This window comes from Lineus longissimus, chromosome 4, assembly GCF_910592395.1.
Source record: "Lineus longissimus chromosome 4, tnLinLong1.2, whole genome shotgun sequence".
Lineage (NCBI taxonomy): Eukaryota > Metazoa > Nemertea > Pilidiophora > Heteronemertea > Lineidae > Lineus > Lineus longissimus.
Genome location: NC_088311.1, coordinates 25444028 through 25471195, shown reverse-complemented (window position 1 = coordinate 25471195; position 27168 = coordinate 25444028). Strand labels below are relative to the sequence as shown.

General features: G+C 43.7%; 1 protein-coding gene across 3 annotated transcripts; it reads left to right on the top strand.

The window, feature by feature from the left end:
• Window positions 1-856: 856 nt before the first annotated feature.
• On the top strand, window positions 857-27168 carry LOC135487095 (regulator of G-protein signaling 22-like). Of its 3 annotated transcripts, XM_064770455.1 has the most exons (19): window positions 857-1262; window positions 7380-7408; window positions 11178-11240; window positions 11759-11989; window positions 13128-14359; window positions 15880-16041; window positions 16243-16477; window positions 16751-16953; window positions 18750-19011; window positions 19230-19526; window positions 19702-20118; window positions 20287-20514; window positions 22044-22152; window positions 22250-22302; window positions 22473-22652; window positions 23198-23359; window positions 24062-24281; window positions 24551-24698; window positions 25469-27168. In XM_064770455.1, exons 1-19 carry the CDS (start codon window positions 1223-1225, stop codon window positions 25566-25568), a joined length of 4371 nt encoding a protein of 1456 aa, XP_064626525.1. In that variant the 5' UTR covers window positions 857-1222; the 3' UTR covers window positions 25569-27168. The 3 variants fall into 3 exon arrangements, with proteins under 3 accessions (XP_064626525.1, XP_064626524.1, XP_064626526.1); XM_064770454.1 differs by lacking the exon at window positions 22250-22302 and having other exon boundaries at window positions 22044-22205; XM_064770456.1 differs by lacking the exons at window positions 857-1262; window positions 7380-7408; window positions 22250-22302 and adding an exon at window positions 9126-9309 and having other exon boundaries at window positions 22044-22205.

The following is a 27168-nucleotide window of genomic DNA, read 5'->3' as shown; positions in this document are numbered from 1 at the left end:
GAATTGAATTCAATGTCCATTGAAGCCAACATGTTGATAGCATTTCGATAATGCATGAGTAATGTGATCGACAGGATGTTTAGTTGGGCTTTAAGTCTCTTTATTAAGTGACCTATTTATTGACTCAAGGTGATAAATATCTAGGGACAGTATATATAAGTATATGAGAATCAAATCAACATTATCTATTATGGTCATTGATAATAACCGCACTTTAGTCAGACTTAATCTGATTCCATTGAATGGCGTCCCGCGAGTTCATTTGAGAATTGTCATTATGTTGTGTGGCCTTTCAAGTGTTGCTACCCTCTGCTTCTTATGCTAATATGCTAAAGGCGAGGATAGCTTATTTTTTTGGTTAACTTTACTTTCAAAATGATCCGAGAAGTGTGGTTATACCTTTCCTCCTCCTCAAAAAGAGCCACCCGGATCTTGCGGCTTGAAAGTTTGTGGTCTACGTACGAGACATGAGCGAATAGGCATGATGTTTTTCTATATATCTTTGGAGAGTAACAGATTTTTTATAAGATCCTCTCGTGGCTTGTAAACCCGTGGATGGTCAATGAGGCAAACTCTTTCTTTGGTAGACCGACGCTTGCTTGTTTGTGCGCCTGTCTTTTCATTTCTTGAACATTCACTCGGAAGATATAGCAAAGTTATCGAGAAAACCTTCATTCATATCAAAGGCCATTGGCGAAGTACGGTAATGGCTTGGCTATGTGCAATTGAATGTACAACTTTTTTCAAACATTTCAACCGAATGAAAGCTTTTATGATAAAGATGTCATATTCAACCATAGAATGGATGAATTCAGACCATCAACCAAACATTTTTACACTACTGGCCTAACTGACCACAAATTTCTGTGTACAGTTCCCCGCTATGTGTACCTATTACGATTTCTTGCTTAGCAATCAGGCAAAATCTATATGAATATATCGATAATTGCTTTGATCAGAAACAGTGTTATATTGGGCGCAGTCTCCACTCTTGAATGACCACTGATATTCTAATGGATTGAATAACCACTCATATTCTAATGGAAGTACCACATTAGCAACGCCAGAGCATGCTTTCTCAAGACAGTAAATCATAATAGGTCGATTTGGATTAGGATGAAGTCTTCAATTATTGAGGATTGATGCATGAAGTATTCTGTTGATGATTATGATCCATGAAGTGTTCCTTTCTTGTCATTTGTATTAAGATAACTTAACGAGGATGACTAAGGACAGAGCTACTGTCGTGACTGCTTTATCAGGTAAGTAAAAAAACAGCTGAAACAATAGAGTTCCCTGACGCCCAACAATAAGTCTCTTTATCTGGTGGGTACTTTCGTCATAACTAGGGCTCAGAAACGTGATGATGTTTCGAACACAACTAAGAAAAATGCAATGCAATGCAACACTTATCAACAAACCATAACTTAATGGGAATATGATAAGAAGGATCTATGAGTGTTACGTTTGCCTTTGTTTATCGTATTAAGGCAGAAGAACTAAATGTACCTCTACCGTCAGAAAGTTGGTTTGAAATGGGAAGGGTCCCAACACTTGAAAGTTGCCTCTCTTTAGGACAACCATATACGTCGTTATTGATGGCAGCATTTAGCAAAAAAGCATGATTTCTCTAGTTTTCATGAAGTCTTTGATGATTCATATAAACGACTTTATTGAACACAGTTTCTCTAGAGTGACTAATGCTGCGGTCTAAATCATTAGAAATAGCTTGCATTCTCAAGTCTATCATTTTTTTATCCTAAGATAGCAACCGAGAGACCATTTAACACAATAAATATATCATTATTAGCACTCTCGAGCCTAAATAATCAAATTATTGATACAAATAATGTTATTTACTACCGAAAGTAAAGCACCGTATTTGAGAAACACGAATAATTATTTACTTTTCTTTATGGTTAGCCATTAGTAATTCAATGCTAAAAGTCAAACTCTGTTTATAAAATGATCCTTTTACAATGATCAATCTCACGGCGACGGTGTACGTGTGTCGTTGTCAGTGCATTTATGCACCAACAGTCGGCAAATAACTTCCTTTTTGATCGCCTCGTTTTTAGTCATGACTTCAGTTGGTCGTCGTAGCTTCCAATATGTATCAATGTTACAATTCCCTATGTACGACACTCTTAGATGGCATACCCTTGGTTCTATACCATTAGTTAGAATGAAAGAACGTTCTTGAGAAGCAAGAATGTTCTTGAGAAGCAAGGCTGTTCTTGAAAAGCAAGAGTATTCTTGAGAAGCAAGATGTTGAGTGGTAAGAATGTTCTTGAGAAGCAAGAAGCAAGGCTGTTCTGAGAAGCAAAAATAGCTCAAATGCTCTTCAGAAACAAGAATGTTATGTACAAGCCAGACTATATTACTAAGAATTGCAGCAGCACATAACACGTGGCCCTGCCAAGACATACTTCAGACTCACTCAATCAACGGCAAAGAAAAACACGGCTTTGCTTTCTTCAGAAAACATTTATTTATCATAATGAATTTATTAAGGAAATAATCAATGGGTATTGGCAATGGTACGAGCCTGATGATTGTGTGAGATGTTGCAAGGGGTAACCGTTGCAAGGCTAACAGTTCGCCGTTTAGATATAATGTGATTGCTTGGGCAACAACCGCTTTGCCCTCAGAGCTTGGCCTTCAGAGGTTGGCCCTCAGAGCTTGGCCCTCAGAGCTTGGCCCTCAGAGCTTGGCCCTCAGAGCTTGGCCCTCAGAGGTTGGCGCTCAGAGCTTGGCGCTCAGAGCTTGGCCCTCAGAGGTTGGCGCTCAGAGCTTGGCCCTCAGAGGTTGGCGCTCAGAGCTTGGCCCTCAGAGCTTGGCCCTCAGAGGTTGGCGCTCAGAGGTTGGCGCTCAGAGCTTGGCGCTCAGAGCTTGGCCCTCAGAGGTTGGCGCTCAGAGCTTGGCGCTCAGAGCTTGGCCCTCAGAGGTTGGCGCTCAGAGCTTGGCCCTCAGAGGTTGGCGCTCAGAGCTTGGCCCTCAGAGCTTGGCGCTCAGAGCTTGGCCCTCAGAGGTTGGCGCTCAGAGGTTGGCCCTCAGAGGTTGGCGCTCAGAGCTTGGCCCTCAGAGGTTGGCGCTCAGAGGTTGGCCCTCAGAACTTGGCCCTCAGAGCTTGGCCCTCAGAGGTTGCGCTCAGAGGTTGGCCCTCAGAGGTTGGCGCTCAGAGGTTGGCCCTCAGAGGTTGGCGCTCAGAGCTTGGCCCTCAGAGGTTGGCGCTCAGAGGTTGGCCCTCAGAACTTGGCCCTCAGAGCTTGGCCCTCAGAGGTCGGCGCTCAGAGGTTGGCCCTCAGAACTTGGCCCTCAGAGCTTGGCCCTCAGAGGTTGCGCTCAGAGGTTGGCCCTCAGAGGTTGGCGCTCAGAGCTTGGCCCTCAGAGCTTGGCCCTCAGAGGTTGGCGCTCAGAGGTTGGCCCTCAGAACTTGGCCCTCAGAGGTCGGCCCTCAGAGGTTGGCGCTCAGAGCTTGGCCCTCAGAGGTTGGCGCTCAGAGGTTGGCCCTCAGAGGTTGGCGCTCAGAGCTTGGCCCTCAGAGGTTGGCGCTCAGAGGTTGGCCCTCAGAACTTGGCCCTCAGAGCTTGGCCCTCAGAGGTTGGCGCTCAGAGGTTGGCCCTCAGAACTTGGCGCTCAGAGCTTGGCCCTCAGAGGTTGGCGCTCAGAGCTTGGCCCTCAGAGGTTGGCGCTCAGAGCTTGGCCCTCAGAGGTTGGCGCTCAGAGCTTGGCCCTCAGAACTTGGCCCTCAGAGGTTGGCCCTCAGAGGTTGGCCCTCAGAGGTTGGCCCTCAGAGCTTGGCCCTCAGAGCTTTGACCTCAGAGGTTGACCCTCAGAGCTTGGCCCTCAGAGCTTGGCCCTCAGAGGTTGCGCTCTCTTCGCTTGGCGGTAACAGAATTCATCCGTCGTCGTCCACGAGTAGGCCTAGTGATGTCAGCTGGTGATTGAGTTGGCCTATCAATATATCAACAGGCCTGTTAACAGCTACTAAGGAACCTTAGCCTAGGAAATTAGATAATCCCAACTCGATCGTTATTTAATAGCACTAGTAATTGTTTCTTCAGCCAAGAAGATTCGTTGGGTGGGGCTGTTGGGGGGGGGGCGTGATTTCTGTTGGAAATTACATCAGAGAAAGAAAGCTTCCTTGAGATAACGAAACAAGAAAAAAGAAAAAAGCCATCAGTTTGTGATAGGATGAAGGATTATGCATTCTTTTCGCGAGTCTTCGGGAATATCAGTTGATCCCATTGATATCTATTCGTTTGCCCAAAGCAGCACTCAGCTCTGAAGAGATCTGACCGATTATCATCTTACCTAAGCTCCACTTGGCTGTTTTTCACGCATTACAATTGAGAAATACGCGCATACTCATACGTATCGCCCGTGGCTGTTGGTTGGGTGTAGAAATACATGTATGTAATGCTATATTCGAAACAGTTGGATAAATAATACGACATGTTGGACTAACTTGTCCCTGCTACTGATTGGATATTGCCATTCATTTAGTGTTTTTCTTTTGAAGTTATCACAACATTTGTACGGTATGTTTGGTTTGGTGTCTTGAATGGCTAATACATCAATATCATAATGTTTCATATCATGCAGAGACATTTTCAGTGGTGTATTTACTGTGCCAAGGATCAACGAGGACTACTTCAGGAGGATTTCCAGTGATACGGACCGTGAAGCGTCCGTGAAGCTGTACCAAGTTATTCTCACAATATTTCCCTGTTTGATGACGTTCAGTTTCCTCAGTGCTTATTTGGTGTTTCACTCTGGAGGAAGATAATTTAACGATGAGAACATTTACTACTTGGGCGTATCCCAGAGATCTCGGAGGTCAGGCAATATGATTATTAGTTGTGTTGTGATGCTTTTGCTAGATATCATCTTAGTCTTGGTCATGGCTTTTTTGCTGGGCTTGCATCAGTAGTTGCTTGGCTGATCCGCGTATAGCGTCATCGTTAACATGGTTACACGAGAATCTACCTGTCTGCATCGGCGTTGAGGTTGGAACACCAATTTGAAGTCCGCATATCAACAACAAGTCCTCTTTACCCCATCATGGAACTTAGAATGTTAATAGCTCAGACGACTCTGACACTTTCTTCCATTTGGAAATAAGCCTACCACGGAACAAGTAGTTGGCATCTAGACACACAAGGCCCCAGCCGCCCACCACCACCGACTGTTGAATAAAAGTGCCGGTGGGTATTTCGGACTTGCTTGGTTAGGATGGCAGCTGGTAAATGGTGACAATCTTTGAAAAGCTAATGTTTTCTAATTAATGGAGTGCAAGACAATTTTCTCAGCAAAATGACAGTTACATATTGCACTGAATCAGCCGGGTCAGGTAGGTAAATAATTTTTTATTTCAAGAAAAAATACATTGAAAAAAATCGATGGTTTTAAAGTAGAGCAAAAATACGACAGTCTGACTTGTTTTCATGTTCATATCCTATCCTCTATCTGAAATATTATACCTTTTCTAGAGAAATATACAGCACTGGTTAAGTTGACCAGAGTTTCAGTCCTGCGCAAGCAGGATGATCCTCGAATACCAGGTCAGTCGAATGACGGAATTGACTTTTGCCTTTTGCTAAAAAAATGAACCAACATCACCAATATCATCAGTCCCAAAACTTTTTTGACTTTGAAAATTTTGACAAGTTTTCACGCATTGATGAGGCGTTTGGCATTGCTTATTCCATCCCTCAAGTAAACAACAATCTTTATTTTATTTCATTCCGGACTTGTCAAACTTCCTAGAAAATTTCACTCATTTTCGCTGCCGCCACAAGGACTCCTCCAGCTGGTTATCCAAGTTTCGCCAGACGCTTTTAGTGACATGAAATCCTCAGAGATGGCAGCACTGTATCGCTAGGTTTGGCCTGCAGTCAGCTTTATTCATCTGTGTTCCAGGTTGCCTAATTGATTTCTTTGAATGGCTGGTGTTAATTATTTGATCACAAATGATGATATTATTGGTTAGCTTCAATTTCTATTTCATGTTCGGTCATTTGTAGGCGAGTATGTCAATCTCCATCAAATGTCTGAAACGCTGTATTCCCATCATGAATGGGGTTTGCATTCAGTTGCCACTCTGTACTCTGGCACTGATGCCTTCCGAGTCAGCACATTGCATGCACTCGCCGGTTTGTCGGACTCGATGTGTAAGAGCGAAGATTATGATATTCATTTGTCATTTCCAAATGAATTCTATAATAAGTTTTTGGTGGGGAATGCGGTGATTGATGATCAAGATGAAATATTCATCTCCCATCTCAACTGATGCATTTTTCCAATGTTGTCGAAATGAATGGGTTTGCAGTAATGTTACATGTGCTCTAGCTGTGTCTTAACTCTTGGCTGATAGAAGAACACAACAACACGCGAGAACTACCAGGGTCAGGTCATGACCATAATGACCAGGTCTGCCAGGGTCAGGTCATGACCATAATGACCAGGTCTGCCAGTGGGCAGGTCATGACCATAATGACCAGGTCTGCCAGGGTCAGGTCATGACCATAATGACCAGGTCTGCCAGTGGGCAGGTCATGACCATAATGACCAGGTCTGCCAGGGTCAGGTCATGACCATAATGACCAGGTCTGCCAGGGTCAGGTCATGACCATAATGACCAGGTCTGCCAGTGGGCAGGTCATGACCATAATGACCAGGTCTGCCAGGGTCAGGTCATGACCATAATGACCAGGTCTGCCAGTGGGCAGGTCATGACCATAATGACCAGGTCTGCCAGGGTCAGGTCATGACCATAATGACCAGGTCTGCCAGGGTCAGGTCATGACCATAATGACCAGGTCTGCCAGGGTCAGGTCATGACCATAATGACCAGGTCTGCCAGGGTCAGGTCATGACCATAATGACCAGGTCTGCCAGGGGCAGGTCATGACCATAATGACCAGGTCTGCCAGTGGGCAGGTCATGACCATAATGACCAGGTCTGCCAGTGGGCAGGTCATGACCATAATGTGACTCTTACTTGCTGGGCTCCTGCTGTTGCCTGCTCAATCATATCAACTCTGAAATATGCAAAATCATTCAGTGACATTAATTACCAGGGAGAGAAAAAGGCTGTTTATCAATTACAAGTAGGCCTACTGAAAAATTGTCTAGCCTAGGTTTTCCATTTTCTTGGACACAAAACTGGACTTTATTCTCCTCATGGCTTATAACAGAACATCCTGGCATACAAGGGTCATGTGCATGATGCTCCCCTTGCACACATTACACAAGGTTGGTAAGTAAGTGAAGCTCAGGTCATTGCAACTCAGAAACACCCCCCCCCCCCCCCAGTCCAGTGACGAACCAGTAGCCTTTTTGTGTAGTTAAATTATCCATCTTTTTCATTCCAGATCCACCTGAAATAACCTTGGATGAATTTGTAAGTATTTGTTTCATATGCCCACATTCTTGTGATACCACAAGGTATAAACCTGTAATACACCAACAAACCCCTTTCATCTGTATTGTCTTGAGAGAGAGAGAGTTAGGCAACGAGCTGAGTGATGGATGGATCAGTGAATTGAAAAGTCTCCTGAAGGCCTAGCTGTCTCTCTCTTTCTGCACAGACAAGAGAGGCAGTCTCCTGAAGGCCTAGCTGTCTCTCTCTTTCTGCACAGACAAGAGAGGCAGTCTCCTGAAGGCCTAGCTGTCTCTCTCTTTCTGCACAGACAAGAGAGGCAGTCTCCCGAAGGCCTAGCTGTCTCTTTCTGCACAGACAAGAGAGGCAGTCTCCCGAAGGCCTAGCTGTCTCTTTCTTTCTGCACAGACAAGAGAGGCAGTCTCCTGAAGGCCTAGCTGTCTCTTTCTGCACAGACAAGAGAGGCAGTCTCCTGAAGGCCTAGCTGTCTCTCTCTTTCTGCACAGACAAGAGAGGCAGTCTCCTGAAGGCCTAGCTGTCTCTTTCTGCACAGACAAGAGAGGCAGTCTCCCGAAGGCCTAGCTGTCTCTTTCTTTCTGCACAGACAAGAGAGGCAGTCTCCTGAAGGCCTAGCTGTCTCTCTCTTTCTGCACAGACAAGAGAGGCAGTCTCCTGAAGGCCTAGCTGTCTCTCTCTTTCTGCACAGACAAGAGAGGCAGTCTCCTGAAGGCCTAGCTGTCTCTTTCTGCACAGACAAGAGAGGCAGTCTCCCGAAGGCCTAGCTGTCTCTCTCTTTCTGCACAGACAAGAGAGGCAGTCTCCTGAAGGCCTAGCTGTCTCTCTCTTTCTGCACAGACAAGAGAGGCAGTCTCCCGAAGGCCTAGCTGTCTCTCTCTTTCTGCACAGACAAGAGCTCTAGGCAGTCTCCTGAAGGCCTAGCTGTTTCTCTCTTTCTGCACAGACAAGAGGGGCAGTCTCCTGAAGGCCTAGCTGTCTCTCTCTTTCTGCACAGACAAGAGAGGCAGTCTCCCGAAGGCCTAGCTGTCTCTCTCTTTCTGCACAGACAAGAGAGGCAGTCTCCTGAAGGCCTAGCTGTCTCTCTCTTTCTGCACAGACAAGAGAGGCAGTCTCCTGAAGGCCTAGCTGTCTCTCTCTTTCTGCACAGACAAGAGAGGCAGTCTCCTGAAGGCCTAGCTGTCTCTCTCTTTCTGCACAGACAAGAGAGGCAGTGTGCCTAACATACATGTTTAACATTTCTTTATACGCATAGCATTGTGGCCCAACTCTGATTCCATCAAACAAACAAAAAAAAATTTTTCCCATTCATGATTTTCATGAAAATTTGAGAATTTTTTGGTGGAAAAATCCCCTCAAAATATTTCTTCCAAAATTTCCAAAAAAAATTTTTGCTTTCAGAAACACAGTTTTCCCATATTTGCTCCATTTTGGAAAACCATTTTTTTTCAATATTTCTTTTAAAAAGTTCATGTTGGACCCAACATGAAAAATCAGAAAGAAAAACACAAATTTTATGTCCAGCCTCCGCTATGATTTACCCTTGGTGACATTGGTCTAGTTCACTTCTAAAAGAAAACAAATGCTAATTTTGCTGTCGACACTATAAAAGAATGAATAAATCATTGGAGATATTCTCAATGAGAAATCAATAACCCAGTGGGGTGCGCTCACTTACTGTGACAGTCATAAATCTAGCATAGGCGAGCGAGGGCAGATTGTCTATAATTCCTCCTAATAGTGCCGCATAGGCTTTAGTGTTTTGTCAGGATTAACTAGGCTTTGTTGAACAATGCATTGTGGGAAAGTTAAGGGTAGACATGTTGTTAGTGGTGAGCATCTATAACATGGCGTGTTGGATATAAACAAACATGGAGATTGATATATATGAAGAGAGGAAGAAACTGGTGAGATGTTGTTGATTTCAATAATTGTAGTGTTATTCTATTTCTTCAAAGTTTCAATTTAATGTTTTATCATAATCAGTTAATTGTTTGTTTTGTGTCTATGATCAGTCACATCTCTTTCATTGGTTCTTGTATCAAGAGCAGAATGACAGATATGGACATCTCATTCTGCTATTGATTACCTGTCAGGAATTTCATCACAACATGTGATATGTTCCATATCCAACATAATGGAGATAACCATGCATCGCCCCTATCAGTATTGATCTGTCATCACTATTTAGGAGCAATGGGGCCAGCAGTAAACATTTATAGCAAAAAATGCCCAAAATCTGGTTTGATAAAGATAATCGAAATCTAAAAAGTGCTCATTCTTTAAGTGACCACTTTTGATTTTATTCCTGAGTGTCTGTTTTAACCCAGTTAAACAATACTGTTGATCGATGCAAGAATTAAAACCAATAGTTGTGTGAAAAGTGATGTGAAGTGTTTAATGATGCCGGCACATTGCAGAGCTTTGCAGCGTTGACAATGGTATCGATGATCTGTTGTTGCTAAACATGCATGCTACATTCATTATGGATGATCTATAGATGATATCATTAATCACAGCCTACTTCATTTAACTATTTCTGAAAGGGGAAAGTTCCAATATTCGTCCAGCTCTGTATGGATCAAACCTGTGTTCAGTGATATTCTCCTCACACTACAGCAAACATTTTTGATTGTCATCAGGTAGCAAACTCATTGATTTCAAAAATAATTTTGTTCTCATTTGTAATAATTTCATTTCAATAACTTTAAATAAGGAGCTTACAGCATTCTTTCACTAAAAAATGCTACTTTTTGACAGAACTTTGTCCATTGTCTGTATAGAGCTCATTTAACATAATTTGGTAGAATCTTTTCTGAAAAATCATTCTAGGACGTCACCAGAACAGTGATAATGGTATTTGTCCCAATATTGTACTTTGAAGACTATTAGGAGACAAGATAGGCTCATGTATCCTGTTGTGCAGTAAATTAATTTGTACCGGTAAAAAAGACTTCTTGTACCTTAAACAGACCATGACTGTCTCTCGGCATAGTCTGAAATACAAATATGTACCGTGGCGTAAATTATAGTTAAATGTATAATAATAATAATACATGACGTTGTCCTAATCCTTGACTTATTCATGTGTACCGGTCATGCTTCTGCTCTGCTTACGAAAGCCTAAAGAGTTCACCGGTGAACAAATTAATAACAATATTTTGTCATGTAAAAGTTGTTTTGTAGAGGCTTATGAACTTATATGGCTTTGTCAACAAAAATGATTTAATCTTGAAAGTTATACATCAACAATGTTCGGTTGTGCAAGTCTGGAAAGAGATTTTATTTCATATTGAGTGGAAAAGTTGGGCCTGATGAAAGATTTTGGTCTGTTTTGAAGTCTGATAATCTTTTTTTGATGGGGCAGAATGTCACATGCACCAGCTACTTTACTACTTTGAGCCTTATGAGAAGTTAGTCAAACTTAGTTAAAATGATATAAACACTCCACCATTGCAAAGCTACTATGCTTGTACTTTACTTTAATAACCATCGCATTCCTAAACAAGTTTCATGATAGGCCTCTGTACGGGACACTCAAAACTCTCTCATCTCAGACAATTATAATATTTTCAAATTAAGTACTCTCACTTTGATTTAATTGTGTTATTGTGGTCTGAGTAAACAGTGCCATAAACTGCCTGAGGGTTAATATCAAATGAATTGAGGTCTTAAATGTATAGGCCTTACTTCCTAGTAAAATGACGCACTCCACCTCTAAAACACAAATACATCTTTTTTACCCGATGGTAACCATGGTTCAACTGGTTTTCAGGAAGACGCCTTGGCGACAGATGGCTTGTTTGTGGAATATTTCAACCACTATCTAAGTTTACCAGTAAGTACATCAGCTTTCACTACTATAGATGGTGTCTCAAAGAGGATTTCTGGATCTCCTCTGCACCCATTACTGGTTATACTGATCTTTCTACCCCATGACTGGTCAAATTTCCCCACAAGCTCGGGCTTGTATTAGTGTGGCATTATCACATACTCCCTCTGTCCGAGGAAGTCAATGTCTAGACAGTGGGGATACATGACGGCAGCTTCAACATCACACGAAAGATGCCAACTTGGATGACAACCATCCTTTAACCCAGCGTTCTCATCTGACCCCCAAATGTAACATTGGAGAACACCTACATCTGAACACGATTCTAACCCCAAACCCGGAGGTTGACACAACAAGCACTCTACCGACTGAGCTGAAAGCTATTTCTCTACAAGCTTGAGCTTGTCGTAGTGTGTCATTGTAAGAGCCTGAAAATGAAGTTTGTGCCTTGCTAGGCTCTCAGATCTCTGTGGGTCTGAATTCAAGATGCTCATTTCTGCTATTTGCTCCTCTCCACATTTCAGACCTTCCCCGAGAAACTCTGCTTCAACAAAGACACTGGAGGCTTCGAGGTGGTCAACAATGCTCACCAAGACCTCTCAAAGAAGATCAAGGCAGCAGTACGCTCGTCAAAACGCACGCCAAAGATCTACCGCGTGGCTAAACATCACAGTTTTGTGGCCATTCCGTTGATTCCCATTGAAGATGAAGTCATGCCAGATCTTGAGGAGATTGATACATCCTTCATTGTCCAGGTAGGCTCGGTCTGCGGTTTCTATCATTGGCAGACCAATGATTCAGTCAGATGTCACATGATTTGAAACCACCCGCTGATTGACAGGTACAAGAGCGGCAACGCCTTCCATTCACTTGTAAGAGCCACAAGCTGATAGGCTGGTAGGCATTCTGGCCAAAACCAACTCTCTACTGTCCTGATGCAGATGTCTGTGCCGCCTGTCTGCCTGTATGTTCTGTCCTGATGCAGATGTCTGTGCCGCCTGTCTGCCTGTATGTTCTGTCCTGATGCAGATGTCTGTGCCGCCTGTCTGCCTGTATGTTCTGTCCTGATGCAGATGTCTGTGCCGCCTGTCTGCCTGTATGTTCTGTCCTGATGCAGATATCTGTGCCGCCTGTCTGCCTGTATGTTCTGTCCTGATGCAGATGTCTGTGCCGCCTGTCTGCCTGTATGTTCTGTCCTGATGCAGATGTCTGTGCCGCCTGTCTGCCTAGTGTTATTTCACACAGAATAGAATAGTTTGACTTTTACCTGGCAAGTGTTAACTAGGTCACCATGATCCCAAGTATGTTATATGACTTTAATCCTCCCCAGGCCTTTTAGGGACTGTTTAAAAGTGAACCCACCAAGAAAAGTCAACAGGCCAAGTTTATCTTGTGGAGCAGTTGTCTACATGTAGTGCTTATTCAGCCAAATGTCGTGTTGACTTATGTGTTTGTATTTTCTTAGTGAAAGATATTCAAAGAGCTGTGGTGTTTGAATGATCTCTTGTGGGGCAAGTCCCCTTCCTTTGGTTGCCGCTTGAATGAAACGTAAAACAGAGATGCCCAGAATGAGCAGATTCTGACAGACTTTCCTCCTCGCCTAAGGCACAGGCCAATAGCCCCAACATCAACAGATACACTCTAAACAGTGAACACTAAAAAAGACTGATTTCTTTTTCACTTTGTGGTGAATTCCTACATGACTGCACCCTTGATCACTAGGGTCAGTTTCAGGCTCCTCCCATTGCACACGTAAGCTTGGTGGGTGCCAAGAGAGAGAGAGGCCCTGCCAACAATCCTGTCACTCAATCAGCTAACTTTGTTAGTCACAATCATTTCCCTACCCTTTGAGGCAAATGCCAGTAAATACATGCTACACTTTTCACTTTTCAGGCACTGAATAAAGAACAGGGTATAGAATGGATAAAGAAAGAACGCCTGCCCTCGTTCCTGGAGAGTGACTGCTACCTTGAATATCGTCTTGCAAAACTCGTCTCCCAAGCTCAGGTGCAGGGTAAGAAAGGCCAGTTTGTAACATTACGGATTGACCATGCTCCGCGGCCAAAGAAACGTAAGGATAGCGAGGAGGATCGGCTGCGGGAGGAAGTGGAGAAGGAGAAGCTCCTTAAGGACTGTTATGTGTGTATGGGGAATGCCCAGACAACAGATACAGAGGCATGGGTCTCCCAGGCCAGGATTAACCAAAAGATGAATGTGACACCGTCGACGCCTAGTTTGCGTCCGGTCAGTGCTGTCAGTGGGACGTCGTTTCGTAGGCCCTACAGTGCTCGGCCTATGAGTGCGCTAAGCAGCGTGGAGAGTATGCGCAGGACTGATAGTGGGTATAACAGTCCCAGGAAAGGGAGTGCCATCAGTGGAGGCCGCACAACCACTGTTAGCATGTACTCTATAAACGATATTGAGGAGGACTCTGTTCTCAACAGCAGACTCTTCGAACAGACTGTCAAACCCGTGACACCTCGCCCCACTGAGACGGTATGCATCATGGCGGAGCCTGGTATTCCAGAACAAACAAACACCGTTTACATCATCCCAGAGGTGGCGCCAAGGGAGAAACCAGAAGACAATGAAAGCAATGCTTCGGAAGCTTCAGTCTGCAGTAAAGACTCTGAGACGCTCACGTTTAAAAACATTGATGAAATGGGCTCCGTTATCACGGGCACTGTCCTTAGATACTCCTTGGCAAATGTAATGAACACTGAGCTAGATGAGGTCTCCAACTATGAAGACTTACAGAGCGTCTTTCCCGATAAGAAGTTTATGAATTTGACGATGGATGATTTAGACCGGGTGTCTCTTTGTGAGCTCGAGCCTGATCATGACCAGAGAGCAGAGGAAGAGTTAGCCAAAGTTTTGGGGAAGAAAAAGGAGAAGAAAAAGGGTGGTGAGAGTGACGACGATTCTTTACTTGACAGTGAAGAGGATTACGAAGAAGCTGATTCGTTTTTCCGGCGCCATAAATTCAAACTGCACGATTTGGTGACGCGGAAGGGAATCGAGGAATTTCAGAAATTTCTAACTGGTACCGTGGGAGAGAAGAACTGGAAGTTCTGGCTTGACATCGACCGGGGTCATTTCATGAAGACATACCAACAGCAGCAAAAGTAAGTAAGCTTTCTTCAAATACTAGAAACCATGTGCATGTCTTTCCCTTTGGTTTAACTCCTGATAACTAGTAGTGATGTTCTTCTTAGCCAGAACCGTCAGGCTAGCCATAAAATCTGCCTTCATTGAAAGTGTTGCTGCTCTCTCTAACTCATGGAGATGACATGAGGAAGTTCTACGTACAAGTGTCCCCATGGTCTAGAGTCAAGTGTTCCCCTTCAGGTTTCAGATTCATGGTGTGCTCTAGGCTGCACCCAGCTGTGGGAAATACTGATCACAGCCCCAGGTAATTGGCACTGTCAGCGTCACATCCAAATCTCATGTCAGTTTCAACCTTGGAGACCTTTTAGCTTGAGCTGACTCTGTTGACCGTTCTGTATTGAATGTGAAAGTCTTGGCAGTGACCACAGTATTGACTCTGCTAATGGAATCTGATGGAAGCGACCGTTATGAAGTCACATTGATTTACTCTGCCTCAATGCAGGGTGCTGATGAAAGAATGATTAGAAATCGCTGATATTGAATCAATTCAGTGCTGGCTGTTATTACCTTAGCCATCAGTATGCAAGGCTGGAAGGCTATTTAGTTTGGGGAAAGGCAAAAGACTCCCCCCTCCCCCCCTCGAGGTGTATGGATATGTCCAGTGATCAAGCTGTTTCTTTGGTGGCTGTTGTTTATGTGAGTTCTTCATGGTCTTGAATAAGTTCCAACAAGAGACGTTTCATACAAACTCTTTGAATTCAGACTAGTCAGTTTCTTATGAATAATGAAACAGATAAAGTGAGTGAAAATGGTTTGGCATACCTAGACAGATATCAAGGGTTATGCCACAGAAATGTTGGCACTTTCGATTGTGCCAAGGGGCAATTGCAGATCAATGTAAATGAATAATTTAGTGTGAAAATAATCTGTCAGTTTAGGAGCACTTATCCTTCTTGCCTGAGGTCAGGCAGGGGACACAGTGCCGGTGATTGCCAATATCGCCTTAAGAAAACATAGGGTACAGGGCAGGGTGTTATATAGGGACAATGTTATCTTGGGACACTTCTGCCCACAGACACCTCCTCTTAATAAGGAATATCACCAAGGCGTCAATACCATCTCAAGCCTAATTCCTGGCATTGAAAGGGTTAAAATAAAATTAACCATAAATATTAAAAAATGTAATGTAGAAATTGCGATCAGTGATCTGTATAGGTTCACCTATCTGATCATGTTTGATCATAATATCATCGCGTCTAGGTTATAAATCAATGAAGGATATGGGCGAACATGAAACATGTATCAGATGCCATTATGAGGAAGGTAATAAACAAACTGAGAAGTGGATCACGATGAATTATTCACTTGAGATATGGAGCAAGTTTGGAGGACAATATCAATACCGTATCGAATATCCTCCCCCCTCATCTTTCTTGGTCTTTTCTTCACCTCCCCCCTCAGTTTGGTATTCACTGTTATGTTACTCATGAATTGGAAGTATTTTCACTTATTTGATCACTTTTGCCATCATTCCTAGCTACCTAAATGTGATGCGGGACAAGTATCAGAAACATGGGGCACTGATGGAGCTGCCACAGGAGACCAAGCAAGCTTTACACCTCACAGAGCCATCCAACTGGACCTTAGAACGACTGTTCCAGGCACAGAATATAATGGTGGAACCATTGGTTCTATACTGGTAAGACTGTTTGATCCTTTTTCTTGCCTGTGTGATTGTAAAAGTCAACATGCAACCCACACGGTCGACGCTTTACAAGTTTCGGGGTGATTGAGCTGGACATCCTGAAAGATTTCTGCCTGTAGCCGGACCATCATGGTCACAGGTGCAAGCGTCAGGTGTGACAGAAAGGAAATGTTACACATCATCTCTCATTTTCAGGGCTCCGCGCTTCCTCCTGAAGCAGAAGTTGCACACAGATCCAAACAAGAACCCCTTATACCTGAACCAACGACATTGCCGTCCTAAAACTGCCAAAGATAACGGCCCCTTCCCCGACCCACCTGTCATCTCACTATTACCTCTGCGGCCCAAGTCGTGCGCTCCAAGGTTACGCACCACCTCCGGTCCTGAAATCACCCCGGCCATACCAGAACCAGCGCCGCCAGTGGAAAAGGTGAGGCTAGTTTCTCACCATATGCTTACTTGCTTGGAATGACTAAGAAACATCCCCAAACTTTTTTGACTTTGAAAATCTTTCAAAATTGTTAACTGACTGACTTCTGAAAAAATTTCTAAGTACAAATATTTTTTTCACTTTTTTTTGCTCAAAATGAACCAACATCACCAAAAAATGCAGTCTTTGATTGATAAAAAACTTTGGTTCAACTGCCTAACCCATGCTTACAATCCTCTCTCCGTCTGCATAAACATATCTTCTCTCATCCAGCCGGATGGCAAACCTCGCACCCAGCCTACCATCGGTTGGAAGCGCCGCTATCATCCGTCCGCCATGAAGTTTGCCAATGGGAACATACCAAAGTTTGAACCTCAGGACCGAGAGCAGACGAGTGACCAGGATTCTGATGAGGAGGACTACATGTCAGTGACATCGTCCGCACAGGGGCCATCGAAGATTTTAGGTGGAGTAAAGTGAGTCTTCTCCTACAACACATACTCACCCCCCCCCCATAAAGTGACAGCATGGCCCCTCAGTTAAGTGCATGTTCATGTTTGTAACAATTCCAAAGATGGTGGCAGGAGTAAACAAGCTATGTCCACAACTACCTTCATTAAAGGTAGCTACTATACATGCCCCTTGACCCCCTGTCCCTTCATCAAACCTTCTCTAGGAATCCTGTATACATGCCCCTTGACCCCCTGTCCCTTCATCAAACCTTCTCTAGGAATCCTGCATACATGCCCCTTGACCCCCTGTCATCAAACCTTCTCTAGGAGTCCTGCATGACTTCGAATCTCAACGATTGGACTCTTGAAAAAGTGTGAACTACAATTAGTTCCTCTCACCGAAACGGCTCTAAGCCGAAACCCTTTATAAAGTCATTTCATCTATGTGGCTGCTTATATCTCAACTTAAATATGATTCATTTTCTAGCTATTGGTTCCGGTAAGTAGCCGTAAGACTGCATAATCAAGGCCGTGATGTTTGAGGTATCTATTTTGGTGAGAGATCCATGTCCTTGACCCTGCTCACGTCACCAACAGTGTGACACATGTGGATAACGTCATGGATGACGTTGCCACATCTCACTGCCACCATTGTTGTGCCGATGACAAAGTGTGCCACATGGGTCACTGACGTGAATTTGACATCCCAAATGGTATCTTATGCCGTGCTGACATCATCTGCAAGGCCGAAGGATGTAACCATCCTACAGTAACCATGCTTCACTGTCTTCCATTTTGGTCTATGACAACCTTATCTCCTTATTTGAATCTGAATGTCAGTTTACAAACGTTTGACTCCAACTATTGATTGATAACTTAATTCCCTTCCCAACTTAATAAACCTGTTGTTGTATTGCCAGAAGTAGGCTGCATCCCGCTTCATGATTCATACAGTCATGTAATCCCGTTGAGAGCCTTTAGGGCAGTAGCTGGTGATATTGGTGACTGAAACTTGAACAAGTAGAACTTTGACTTTGAGATTGTAGTAGGTCATAGATAATATGCCCTTCCTGGTAGCCAATCAGGTACGAGTAATCACTACTAGTCAAATTCACCATTTCACCTGAAAAACCTGGAGAGTTCCATTAGTAGCCGACACAAGGTGTTTGTGTCATATTCAATAGGAAGTGATTGTTTCCTTGCAGCAGTCATTTTTTGTTTTGTTTTATACTAACAAAGAATAACCTTTCGTTTTTGTTGATTTTTAATATAATTAATCAATTAAATCAAAGAGATTCTGTGTCTACACCTTATTGATTCTAAAGGGTATCAGCATCCCAATAGGTGACACTAATTTTCGCTCGTATGTGTCAAAATGAAATCAAAACGCAGAAAAATATCCCTCGGCCAAGTGTGAATACTGATTCATTGTGCTGAGAGAGGGAGAGATGAGTTATCGTGTATGGCTCCTGCCATGGCTTCCTTTTAGCAATATCCCTCGGCCAAGTGTGAATACTGATTCATTGTGCTGAGAGAGGGAGAGATGAGTTATCGTGTATGGCTCCTGCCATGGCTTCCTTTAGCAATATCCCTCGGCCAAGTGTGAATACTGATTCATTGTGCTAAGAGAGGGAGAGATGAGTTATCGTGTATGGCTCCTGCCATGGCTTCCTTTAGCAATATCCCTCGGCCAAGTGTGAATAGATTCATTGTGCTAAGAGAGGGAGAGATGAGTTATCGTGTATGGCTCCTGCCATGGCTTCCTTTAGGTTGGCAAACGAGGTCCTGCACCATAACATAACGACACTCTAACTTTCCAGTCGCTCCAAGGTTCGTGGTATGGTCGTCACTCCCAATGTGGAAAAAATAGAGACGAAATCAGCAGCATCAGAAACATCTCGATCGGCGAAAAGTAGTGCAGGGTCGCGGGCAAAGTCATCATCATCAGTGGCAAGCGAGAAGAGTAGTCAAAGCTCGGTGTTTTTTGGCGGGCAGCGGATGGAAGCCATGTTACAAGCGCTTGGATCAGAAGGAAAGGCTGGTGATTTCTTCAAGAAGTACTTGTATACAACTGGAAATACTGTGAGTGAATTGTTTTCAGTTACGAGAGTGAGTTATGATTTTGGCTGCGATTCCATCAGTGATGGCATTAAACTGTTCCTGGCAGACATGGCATATCTGGTGAAGAGGTTACTTGTTCTCCCACCTCTTGGTAAGAACTAATCTGGCCTGTAATTGCTGCGTTTGTAAGGTTTGAATTCTAAACTTTGAATTCACGTGCAAATTCCGTTTGTTTCCAGCTTTGGTTGTACTGTATAGATTTCTGGCACGACATCCAGGAATACCACAAGATGTTTTACACAGACTCGTTTGACCACTTTGCCCTCTCCAAGAAAGCCCAGTCCATCAACGCATTCTACATCGTGGAGTCCGCACAGAAGAGCCTCAAGTGCACCAAGGCAGTGCGGCGATACATCTCAAGTCATGTCAATCCACCATTTGAGGAACTATTTGACCCAGTGGAGGAATCAGTGATCACGACGCTTCACTCAGCCTGGTTACAGATGAATATGATGGATTCGACCACATTCCAGAAGGTAGGACTACTTTTGGTGTCTTGATTTAAACCCTTCAGGGAGTCAGCATCCTCCTAACTTTTCTGATAATTATTTGCCATGATAATACATTTCAAAATTTGTAATCGGAGGCCTAAGAAGCTGGAATTCTACAAATTACTTCAAAATTTATGTGAATAAAAAATACCTTTTTCAGATTGAACTAGTTGAAGTAAAACGCCACCTTGAAACAAAAAACAAATACGTGATTAACCTGCAGCGGAAAGGCCTGATCAGGCAGCGCAGCCTCACTCCCGACGATCCAATGGAGGGCTATGAAGATCCTGTGTACGACCCAATCCTATTGGACAGAATCCCCGAAGAGTTCCGCGAATTCACGTTGGATAAATTAGTCCATAATCGCATCGAACTTGAGCGTTTCCGCCAGTTCTTGGCAGATAATTATGCGAGTATGGACCTGATGTGCTGGATGGATATTGAGGCGTTCCGCCGCATTTCACACTCTGATGAGAAGAAGAGAGATCAGAAAGCCAAGGATATCAGGACCAAGTATCTCACCAAGAAATACTTCTTCGGGCCAAACAGTCCTGCTGGGAAGGAGGGACAGGAAACGGTATGTTAGAGACGGGACGAGTTTGGATGTCCACTGGAACGAATCAATTCTTAGTCTTTGAGGTTGCACATCATGTATCACAACCAGCCATTTGGCTCTACTATCCCTATGTGATGAAGAAAATGACTTAGTTCAGGAAACGTTCCTAATTGTGTACTTCAATTGTAGGTAATGGCTGCCGGCGGAGGCTGGGGTAAAATCCTCGAGGACCGCCCGCCCACCCAAGTCCTGCTCGAGGCTCAGAAATATGTGGCCATGCGACTCGAGAAGAAGTGGCTGCCTCTCTTCTTGGCGACGGATGAGTTTGCCGAGAGGCAGCACCCACAGGTTGGGATGGATGATGTTGTTGATGACGTCATGTTGCAGAGAAAGAAGAAATCAGCCGCTGTACAGAGGGTGAGTTTATGACCTTCCTACCTTGAAGAGTTACACTGGAGTTTGTCCTAATGTTACTTGTGCAGAGTTCGTATGTACAGAAAAACAAATGTTACAGAAAATGTTAACAGAATGAACAGCTTCTCCCACAATATCATCTGTTTTGAATACCAACAACATTTTTTCTTCAAGTTTTTGAATTGTGACTTAACTCTTTGAGACTGTTGAACGGCATTGGGTAAGTCAGGCACCAGTAACATATGCCGTTTACGGTTAATCTGTGCTGAGCACTGTCTGGAATCAACCCGAGAGACAACTACAGACATTCAAGATTACTAACAGCTGTGTTCCAATATGTTTTCTTACTATGGACGGGTGATGGTGGGGCATATATGGTGGTGATAGCTAGCAGACAATTTTCTCACAAAATGTCAGGTCAATTCAGATTTACAGCCCAAGAGGTTTCCGATGCCTTACCCAATTATGCAGTTTGCTGCTGGGGAGTTCTAGGAACATTTTCTCTGTTGTTTTTTATGACTTTTTGTAACTTTCTAGAAAAATCGTAGTGGAATGTCCAGTTCTGCCAATTATTTCAGAATTCAGTGAGGGGTGAAAACTTTATTTCTTTTTAAAAATACTGTAAATGAGGTGTTTTACCTAAATTGGATGCTATGAAGCAAAGGGAAGTGCTGAGAAAGACCTTTCACGAGATATATAATGAAAGTAGCTTTCATGATTGGTTTGATTTTTGTTGAAAATAGTGTTTTTCAAGAAAAATGGCCCGTTCCCGGTATTGTGACAGAAAAGATGATGCACATGAAAGAGTTAGAAAGCAGCTTTGTTGAGCAAATCAGCAATATCAACCTTATATCACTCGTCTTCTCTTATATTTGATTACATCTTAGTTTCATCGCAAGGATAAACTCCGCAAGTTAGTTTTCAATTCTCGCGCACGGTCAATGGTGACTGCTCTTATAGGTGGCAGCACCTCACTATTAAACATTACGGAACCAGTCAAAGACAATGAAGATGAGGTAAAACGACTGGTATTTGCACGTTTTGATATATTTTCACTTTTACTTTTCAGAATTAAAAAAACTCAAATCAACTCTAATCTTCTCATCGATTGTTCAAGTTCTTTTGCCTTTTTTCAGAATGACCAAAGTCAGCTTGGCTGAGGGTCAAAACTTTTCACCTTGATTTTATTTGCCATGTTTTACTTGATAAGTTTTACCTCAGCCTAACTTTATTTTCTCCATAATAAGAGGTATTTTCCATCAGTTGTTCTCTGATCTAGCTGAGTTTTTTCTATGTATTCAAAATCTTTTGAATCATATACAGATTTATAACGTACAATGTTAGAAGAATAGGCTCGATCACATTCAAGAAGACTTTATCACGTCACTGGTGTTTAGTGGATATCAGCCTCACCAAGTACATCTGTCACATCAATAACACCAACCAACCCCCCTTCCCTGCTAAATTAATAGTCGGGCAATTCTTTGCACCAGTCAGGTCATTCTTAAAATCATTGAATGGTTTTCTTCCAGATGTTAGAGTCCAAGTGGGTGTCGTCCTCCAAAGACATCATCGCCTTCAGGAAGATGCTAATCAACCCTGTCTCGTCGAAGCAATTCAGACGTTACGTCTCCATCAAAGGTGACAGTCTGGAGAATGATGTACTCTTCTGGCAGGAGGTGCAGAAGTTCAAGGTATGACTGGCTTGGTTTGTTCAGACGTTACGTCTCCATCAAAGGTGACAGTCTGGAGAATGATGTGCTCTTCTGGCAGGAGGTGCAGAAGTTCAAGGTATGACTGGCTTGGTTTGTTCAGACGTTACGTCTCCATCAAAGGTGACAGTCTGGAGAATGATGTGCTCTTCTGGCAGGAGGTGCAGAAGTTCAAGGTATGACTGGCTTGGTTTGTTCAGTGGAGTTATCAGCTCTTCTTGTCTGATGGCTTGTGTGTTTTCTCTCCAGGATATGTACCACCTGCATTCTGAAGACTCTCAAATCATCAACAAGATCAACAACATCATCAACTGCTTCATCGACTCACAGATCCCGCCCTCCCTTCAGATTGATATACCCATCGAACAGGCGGAGAAGATCATCGACAAGAGACGCGAGATGGGACCCTACGTCTTCAGGGAGGCCCAGGTGGGTGTATTATAATGACTTCATTCAGTGGGGTTCCCATCTGACACCGGGAACTCTTTATCATGCCAAGCTGTTTAAAACCTCACCGGTATTCGAGAAAGACACTCAGGCCCTGCATGTCCATCATTGGACAGTATTGAGGTGTTGTCCATTGTGACTTGTGTCTGTGCCAGGGCATCTAAAAGACCCAACGCAATGGACAGTGTGCCCCAGGGCACCTGAAAGACCCAACGCAATGGACAGTATGGCCCAGGGCATCTAAAAGACCCAACGCAATGGACAGTATGGCCCAGGGCATCTAAAAGACCCAACGCAATGGACAGTATGGCCCAGGGCATCTAAAAGACCCAACGCAATGGACAGTATAGCCCCACTTCTACTCATGGTAAACAGACTGACATTGAGCTCATAACCTTAAATGGATTGTAGGGTAAAACTGATGGAAGGACGACACATTGACCATTTGAGAGAGCAACTCGGTCATTTAGTATCAATAAAACTTATGTTATTACCGCTTGAAATATTTCTGTTTATTTGTCTTCCAGTTGTCAGTATTCCGCATGCTCTTTGCTTACTGGAACGATTTCAGTAACTACCGCTCGAGTGTCGCTGATGACAAGATCTTACCAACGATAGAAAGATTACGCAGACGCGCTCGACAGAAAGAGAGATTGAAGCAGAAGAAACTGGTTGATAAAAAAGAAAGGGTAAATTGTTTAATGAAATGTTAAGATTGAAAAAAAGTAATGCTGGTGTTTGATGGAGATTTGACCTCAGACCTGTGGCTTAAAGGCAGCATCATGAGGTCGCACATGTTGGCAAAACATCTGGTTTGTCTTCAAGGGGCCAGTTGACGTAGACAGGGCAGCATCATGAGGTCCCACATGTTGGCAAAACATCTGGTTTGTCTTCAAGGGACCAGTTGACGTAGACAGGGCAGCATCATGAGGTCGCACATGTTGGCAAAACATCTGGTTTGTCTTCAAGGGACCAGTTGACGTAGACAGGGCAGCATCATGAGGTCCCACATGTTGGCAAAACATCTGGTTTGTCTTCAAGGGACCAGTTGACGTAGACAGGGCAGCATCATGAGGTCCCACATGTTGGCAAAACATCTGGTTTGTCTTCAAGGGACCAGTTGACGTAGACAGGGCAGCATCATGAGGTCCCACATGTTGGCAAAACATCTGGTTTGTCTTCAAGGGACCAGTTGACGTAGACAGGGCAGCATCATGAGGTCCCACATGTTGGCAAAACATCTGGTTTGTCTTCAAGGGACCAGTTGACGTAGACAGGGCAGCATCATGAGGTCCCACATGAGGCCAGACGTCTGGTTCTCTTCAAGATGATCAGTTGACGTCTGCTCATAAAAATGAGTAGTGTCTATGGTCTGCTCTATCTGTTTACAGGAAGAATCTCGCCGTAAAGCCATGGGTCTGCCTCGACCTGGCGATGACGACGTTGATGCTGGCTATGACCCGTTTGGCGGTGAAGGTGATGATGCAGTGTCAGTTGACGGCGAGCGGGACAGGGTCTCGTGGTCTTACTCATCCTATCTGGAGGGGCTGGACAGAGAGGAGACACTCAACAATGTGGATGAATCCACTTTCAGTTCTTTAAGTGAAACTGGTGAGTAAACGTGCTCCTGCATCTGTCAGGGCAAACGGCAGCAATTAGAGGAAAGTTGTATTCTCCACTCAACATGGGCCCATGGCCCCCATCTTCAACTTTCTTCCTGCCCAGTAACTAACTTTGGACAAAAAGAGACTACAATTGTTGGCTATGACTCACCTGTAGGGGTTATCACAGTCCTGATAAAGAGGTCTTATTCCACCCTGACAGTTGGTACTCAGGCCTGAAATCGTCAACACTTCTCACATCCGAAGCTTTAATTCCAGGATCAGTGAAGGGTACAAGTCGGCCAGAAAGTCGGCCAGCATCCTCCTCTAAATCACAGAAGTCAGAGTCGCAGTCTCGGGTTGATGGTGAAGCAAAGGAGGATGGTGATGATAAGGAGAACAAGGGTGATGCAGCCAAGAGAAAGAGGTAATCCTGTGCTTGTTGTTTATGCTCTGACGACCTCTTGGAGTTAGACAGATGATGACAGTGGCTGAGTCTGCGCAGCAGTAACTCTTAACTGGTTTGTTCCTTCTGCGTGGTCGTCCCAATCTTTCCATCCTCCCACCTTCTTCAGTATCTATGCATCTGATGTAAGGTGTTGCGTAGAAATGTAGTAGCTCAGTTCAGCTAAGCATGAAGTGGATCATCTGGGCACAACAAACCCTGGCCCAATGGTGTCCAATGAATAAGGCCCGCTCATGCAAGTCACATACCAATTATATCCTAGAAACGAGATTGATGCCATACTTTGTGTAACCAGGTTGTAAACACAATTATGCCACCTACTGGTTCCTGCTGAAAGCCAATTACAGAAACGCCTCATTATCCCATTTCCACTTGTGGTTTTGTTGTCCTCTGTTGGGTAAAAAGTGATATTTCCTGATATTGCTCACGATTCAGCTGTTGATTAATAAACATGGCTCTTTACTTATGATGTGATCACTTTTTGGCAGATGAAGTCATGCTCCATGTGGACATTTTGGTTCTGTTTAAAACTTCTGTTCAAAAGTTTTATTGGAAAACTTTCCCAGGGCAGGTCAACTTGGTACATGTTAGTTGGGAGGCCTGCCTTATTCTCGGCAAGTTGGTAAGCCTGTCTGATTCTTGGCAAGTTTGGAGGCCTGTGATTCTCTACAAGTTGAGGAGCTGATTCTCCAGGGTGACTTAGACGAGTTAACCGTCCTCTTACATTTCAGGCGTGGCAGCTCAGTAACTGGAAATAGACTGAAGGATGATGCCAAACAGAACGGAAAGAAATTGTCAGAAACTCGAGGTAGTGCCACTCAGGTCAAGTAACGCATGCAAGTCCGACGTCAGAAACTCAAGGTAGTGCCACTCAGGTCAAGTAACGCATGCAAGTCCGACGTCAGAAACTCAAGGTAGTGCCACTCAGGTCAAGTAACGCATGCAAGTCCGACGTCAGAAACTCGAGGTAGTGCCACTCAGGTCAAGTAACGCATGCAAGTCCGACGTCAGAAACTCAAGGTAGTGCCACTCAGGTCAAGTAACGCATGCAAGTCCGACGTCAGAAACTCAAGGTAGTGCCACTCAGGTCAAGTAACGCATGCAAGTCCGACGTCAGAAACTCAAGGTAGTGCCACTCAGGTCAAGTAACGCATGCAAGTCCGACGTCAGAAACTCAAGGTAGTGCCACTCAGGTCAAGTAACGCATGCAAGTCCGACGTCAGAAACTCAAGGTAGTGCCACTCAGGTCAAGTAACGCATGCAAGTCCGACGTCAGAAACTCAAGGTAGTGCCATTCAGGTCAAGTAACGCATGCAAGTCTGACCATCTGGGGCCTGGGGCAGCCGATTCTCTCATCTAGAAGCATACTTAAGTGTAGAGGGACGATTTGGAGTCTGTCACTGTGTCTGTATTGAATCTTATCTGGCACAACTCAGATTTTGGAAGAGCTCAACATACTCAGTATTTAAAGAACCGACAAAAGTGAATATTTCAAAATAAGATGTGTTGCTAAAATGTTGCTGCAAAAGATTAAACACTTGAGATTGTGCGAGCATGATTGTGGGAAAATGCTGAGAATGGTTCGTTTCTGTGAAAAAGCTGTCCAAAGTGGTTGATCAAGTTGATGAGCGTATACACACAGTGGATGCTGCTTTAACTCTTTCAGGAAAATATTGTTTACCAACAAAAATAACATAAGAACGTTTACTATCATACTTTTAGAATCAGTTCATTTTAGGTAGTCCTCCTATAGAGTAGTGACATCACTTTTGTTAAGAAGTCCACCATGCTGTGCTGGCTTGATAATGAAGTCAATGAAATCATGTCACACACCATGTGTCACGCTGGCTTGATAATGAAGTCAATGAAATCATGTCACACACCATGTGTCACACTGGCATGACATTAATGAGTTGTCTGTGACAACATGGGGATCATTGAAGATGACGTCTGATGATTACACTGACAGTCACACACAGAGAGAGAGACACCCAGAGTCTTCATTATCATTTATGTAGGTTTGATATGTTAAGTTTAGCAATAGTCTTACTCGAGAAGAAACGGTGATTGATCTGCCATTGAGAGTAATATGGTGACATTACCATTACTTTAAAATGGCGCAGAGGACACGTTCACATCAGGCAAATGTGCACAACTTAATTTCACGAAATTCTCACAGAACATTAGTTTTATGTTTTCCCATCATATATATATTTTTTTTTTGAACATCCATTAAGTATCCTTTGAAAGGCATTTGTCGAAAGGGTTTTAACTAGAAATAACTTATTTTGGTTAATGTTTCTAAACTTTCTTTAGCACAAAACGTTTCTGCCAATGTTCCCTGGTCGTTGTCAAGTGTATAAGTGATTGGTACAGGTTTGGTGTTATATAGCAGACCAGTTACTTACAGTATTTAACAGTCTTGTAGAAA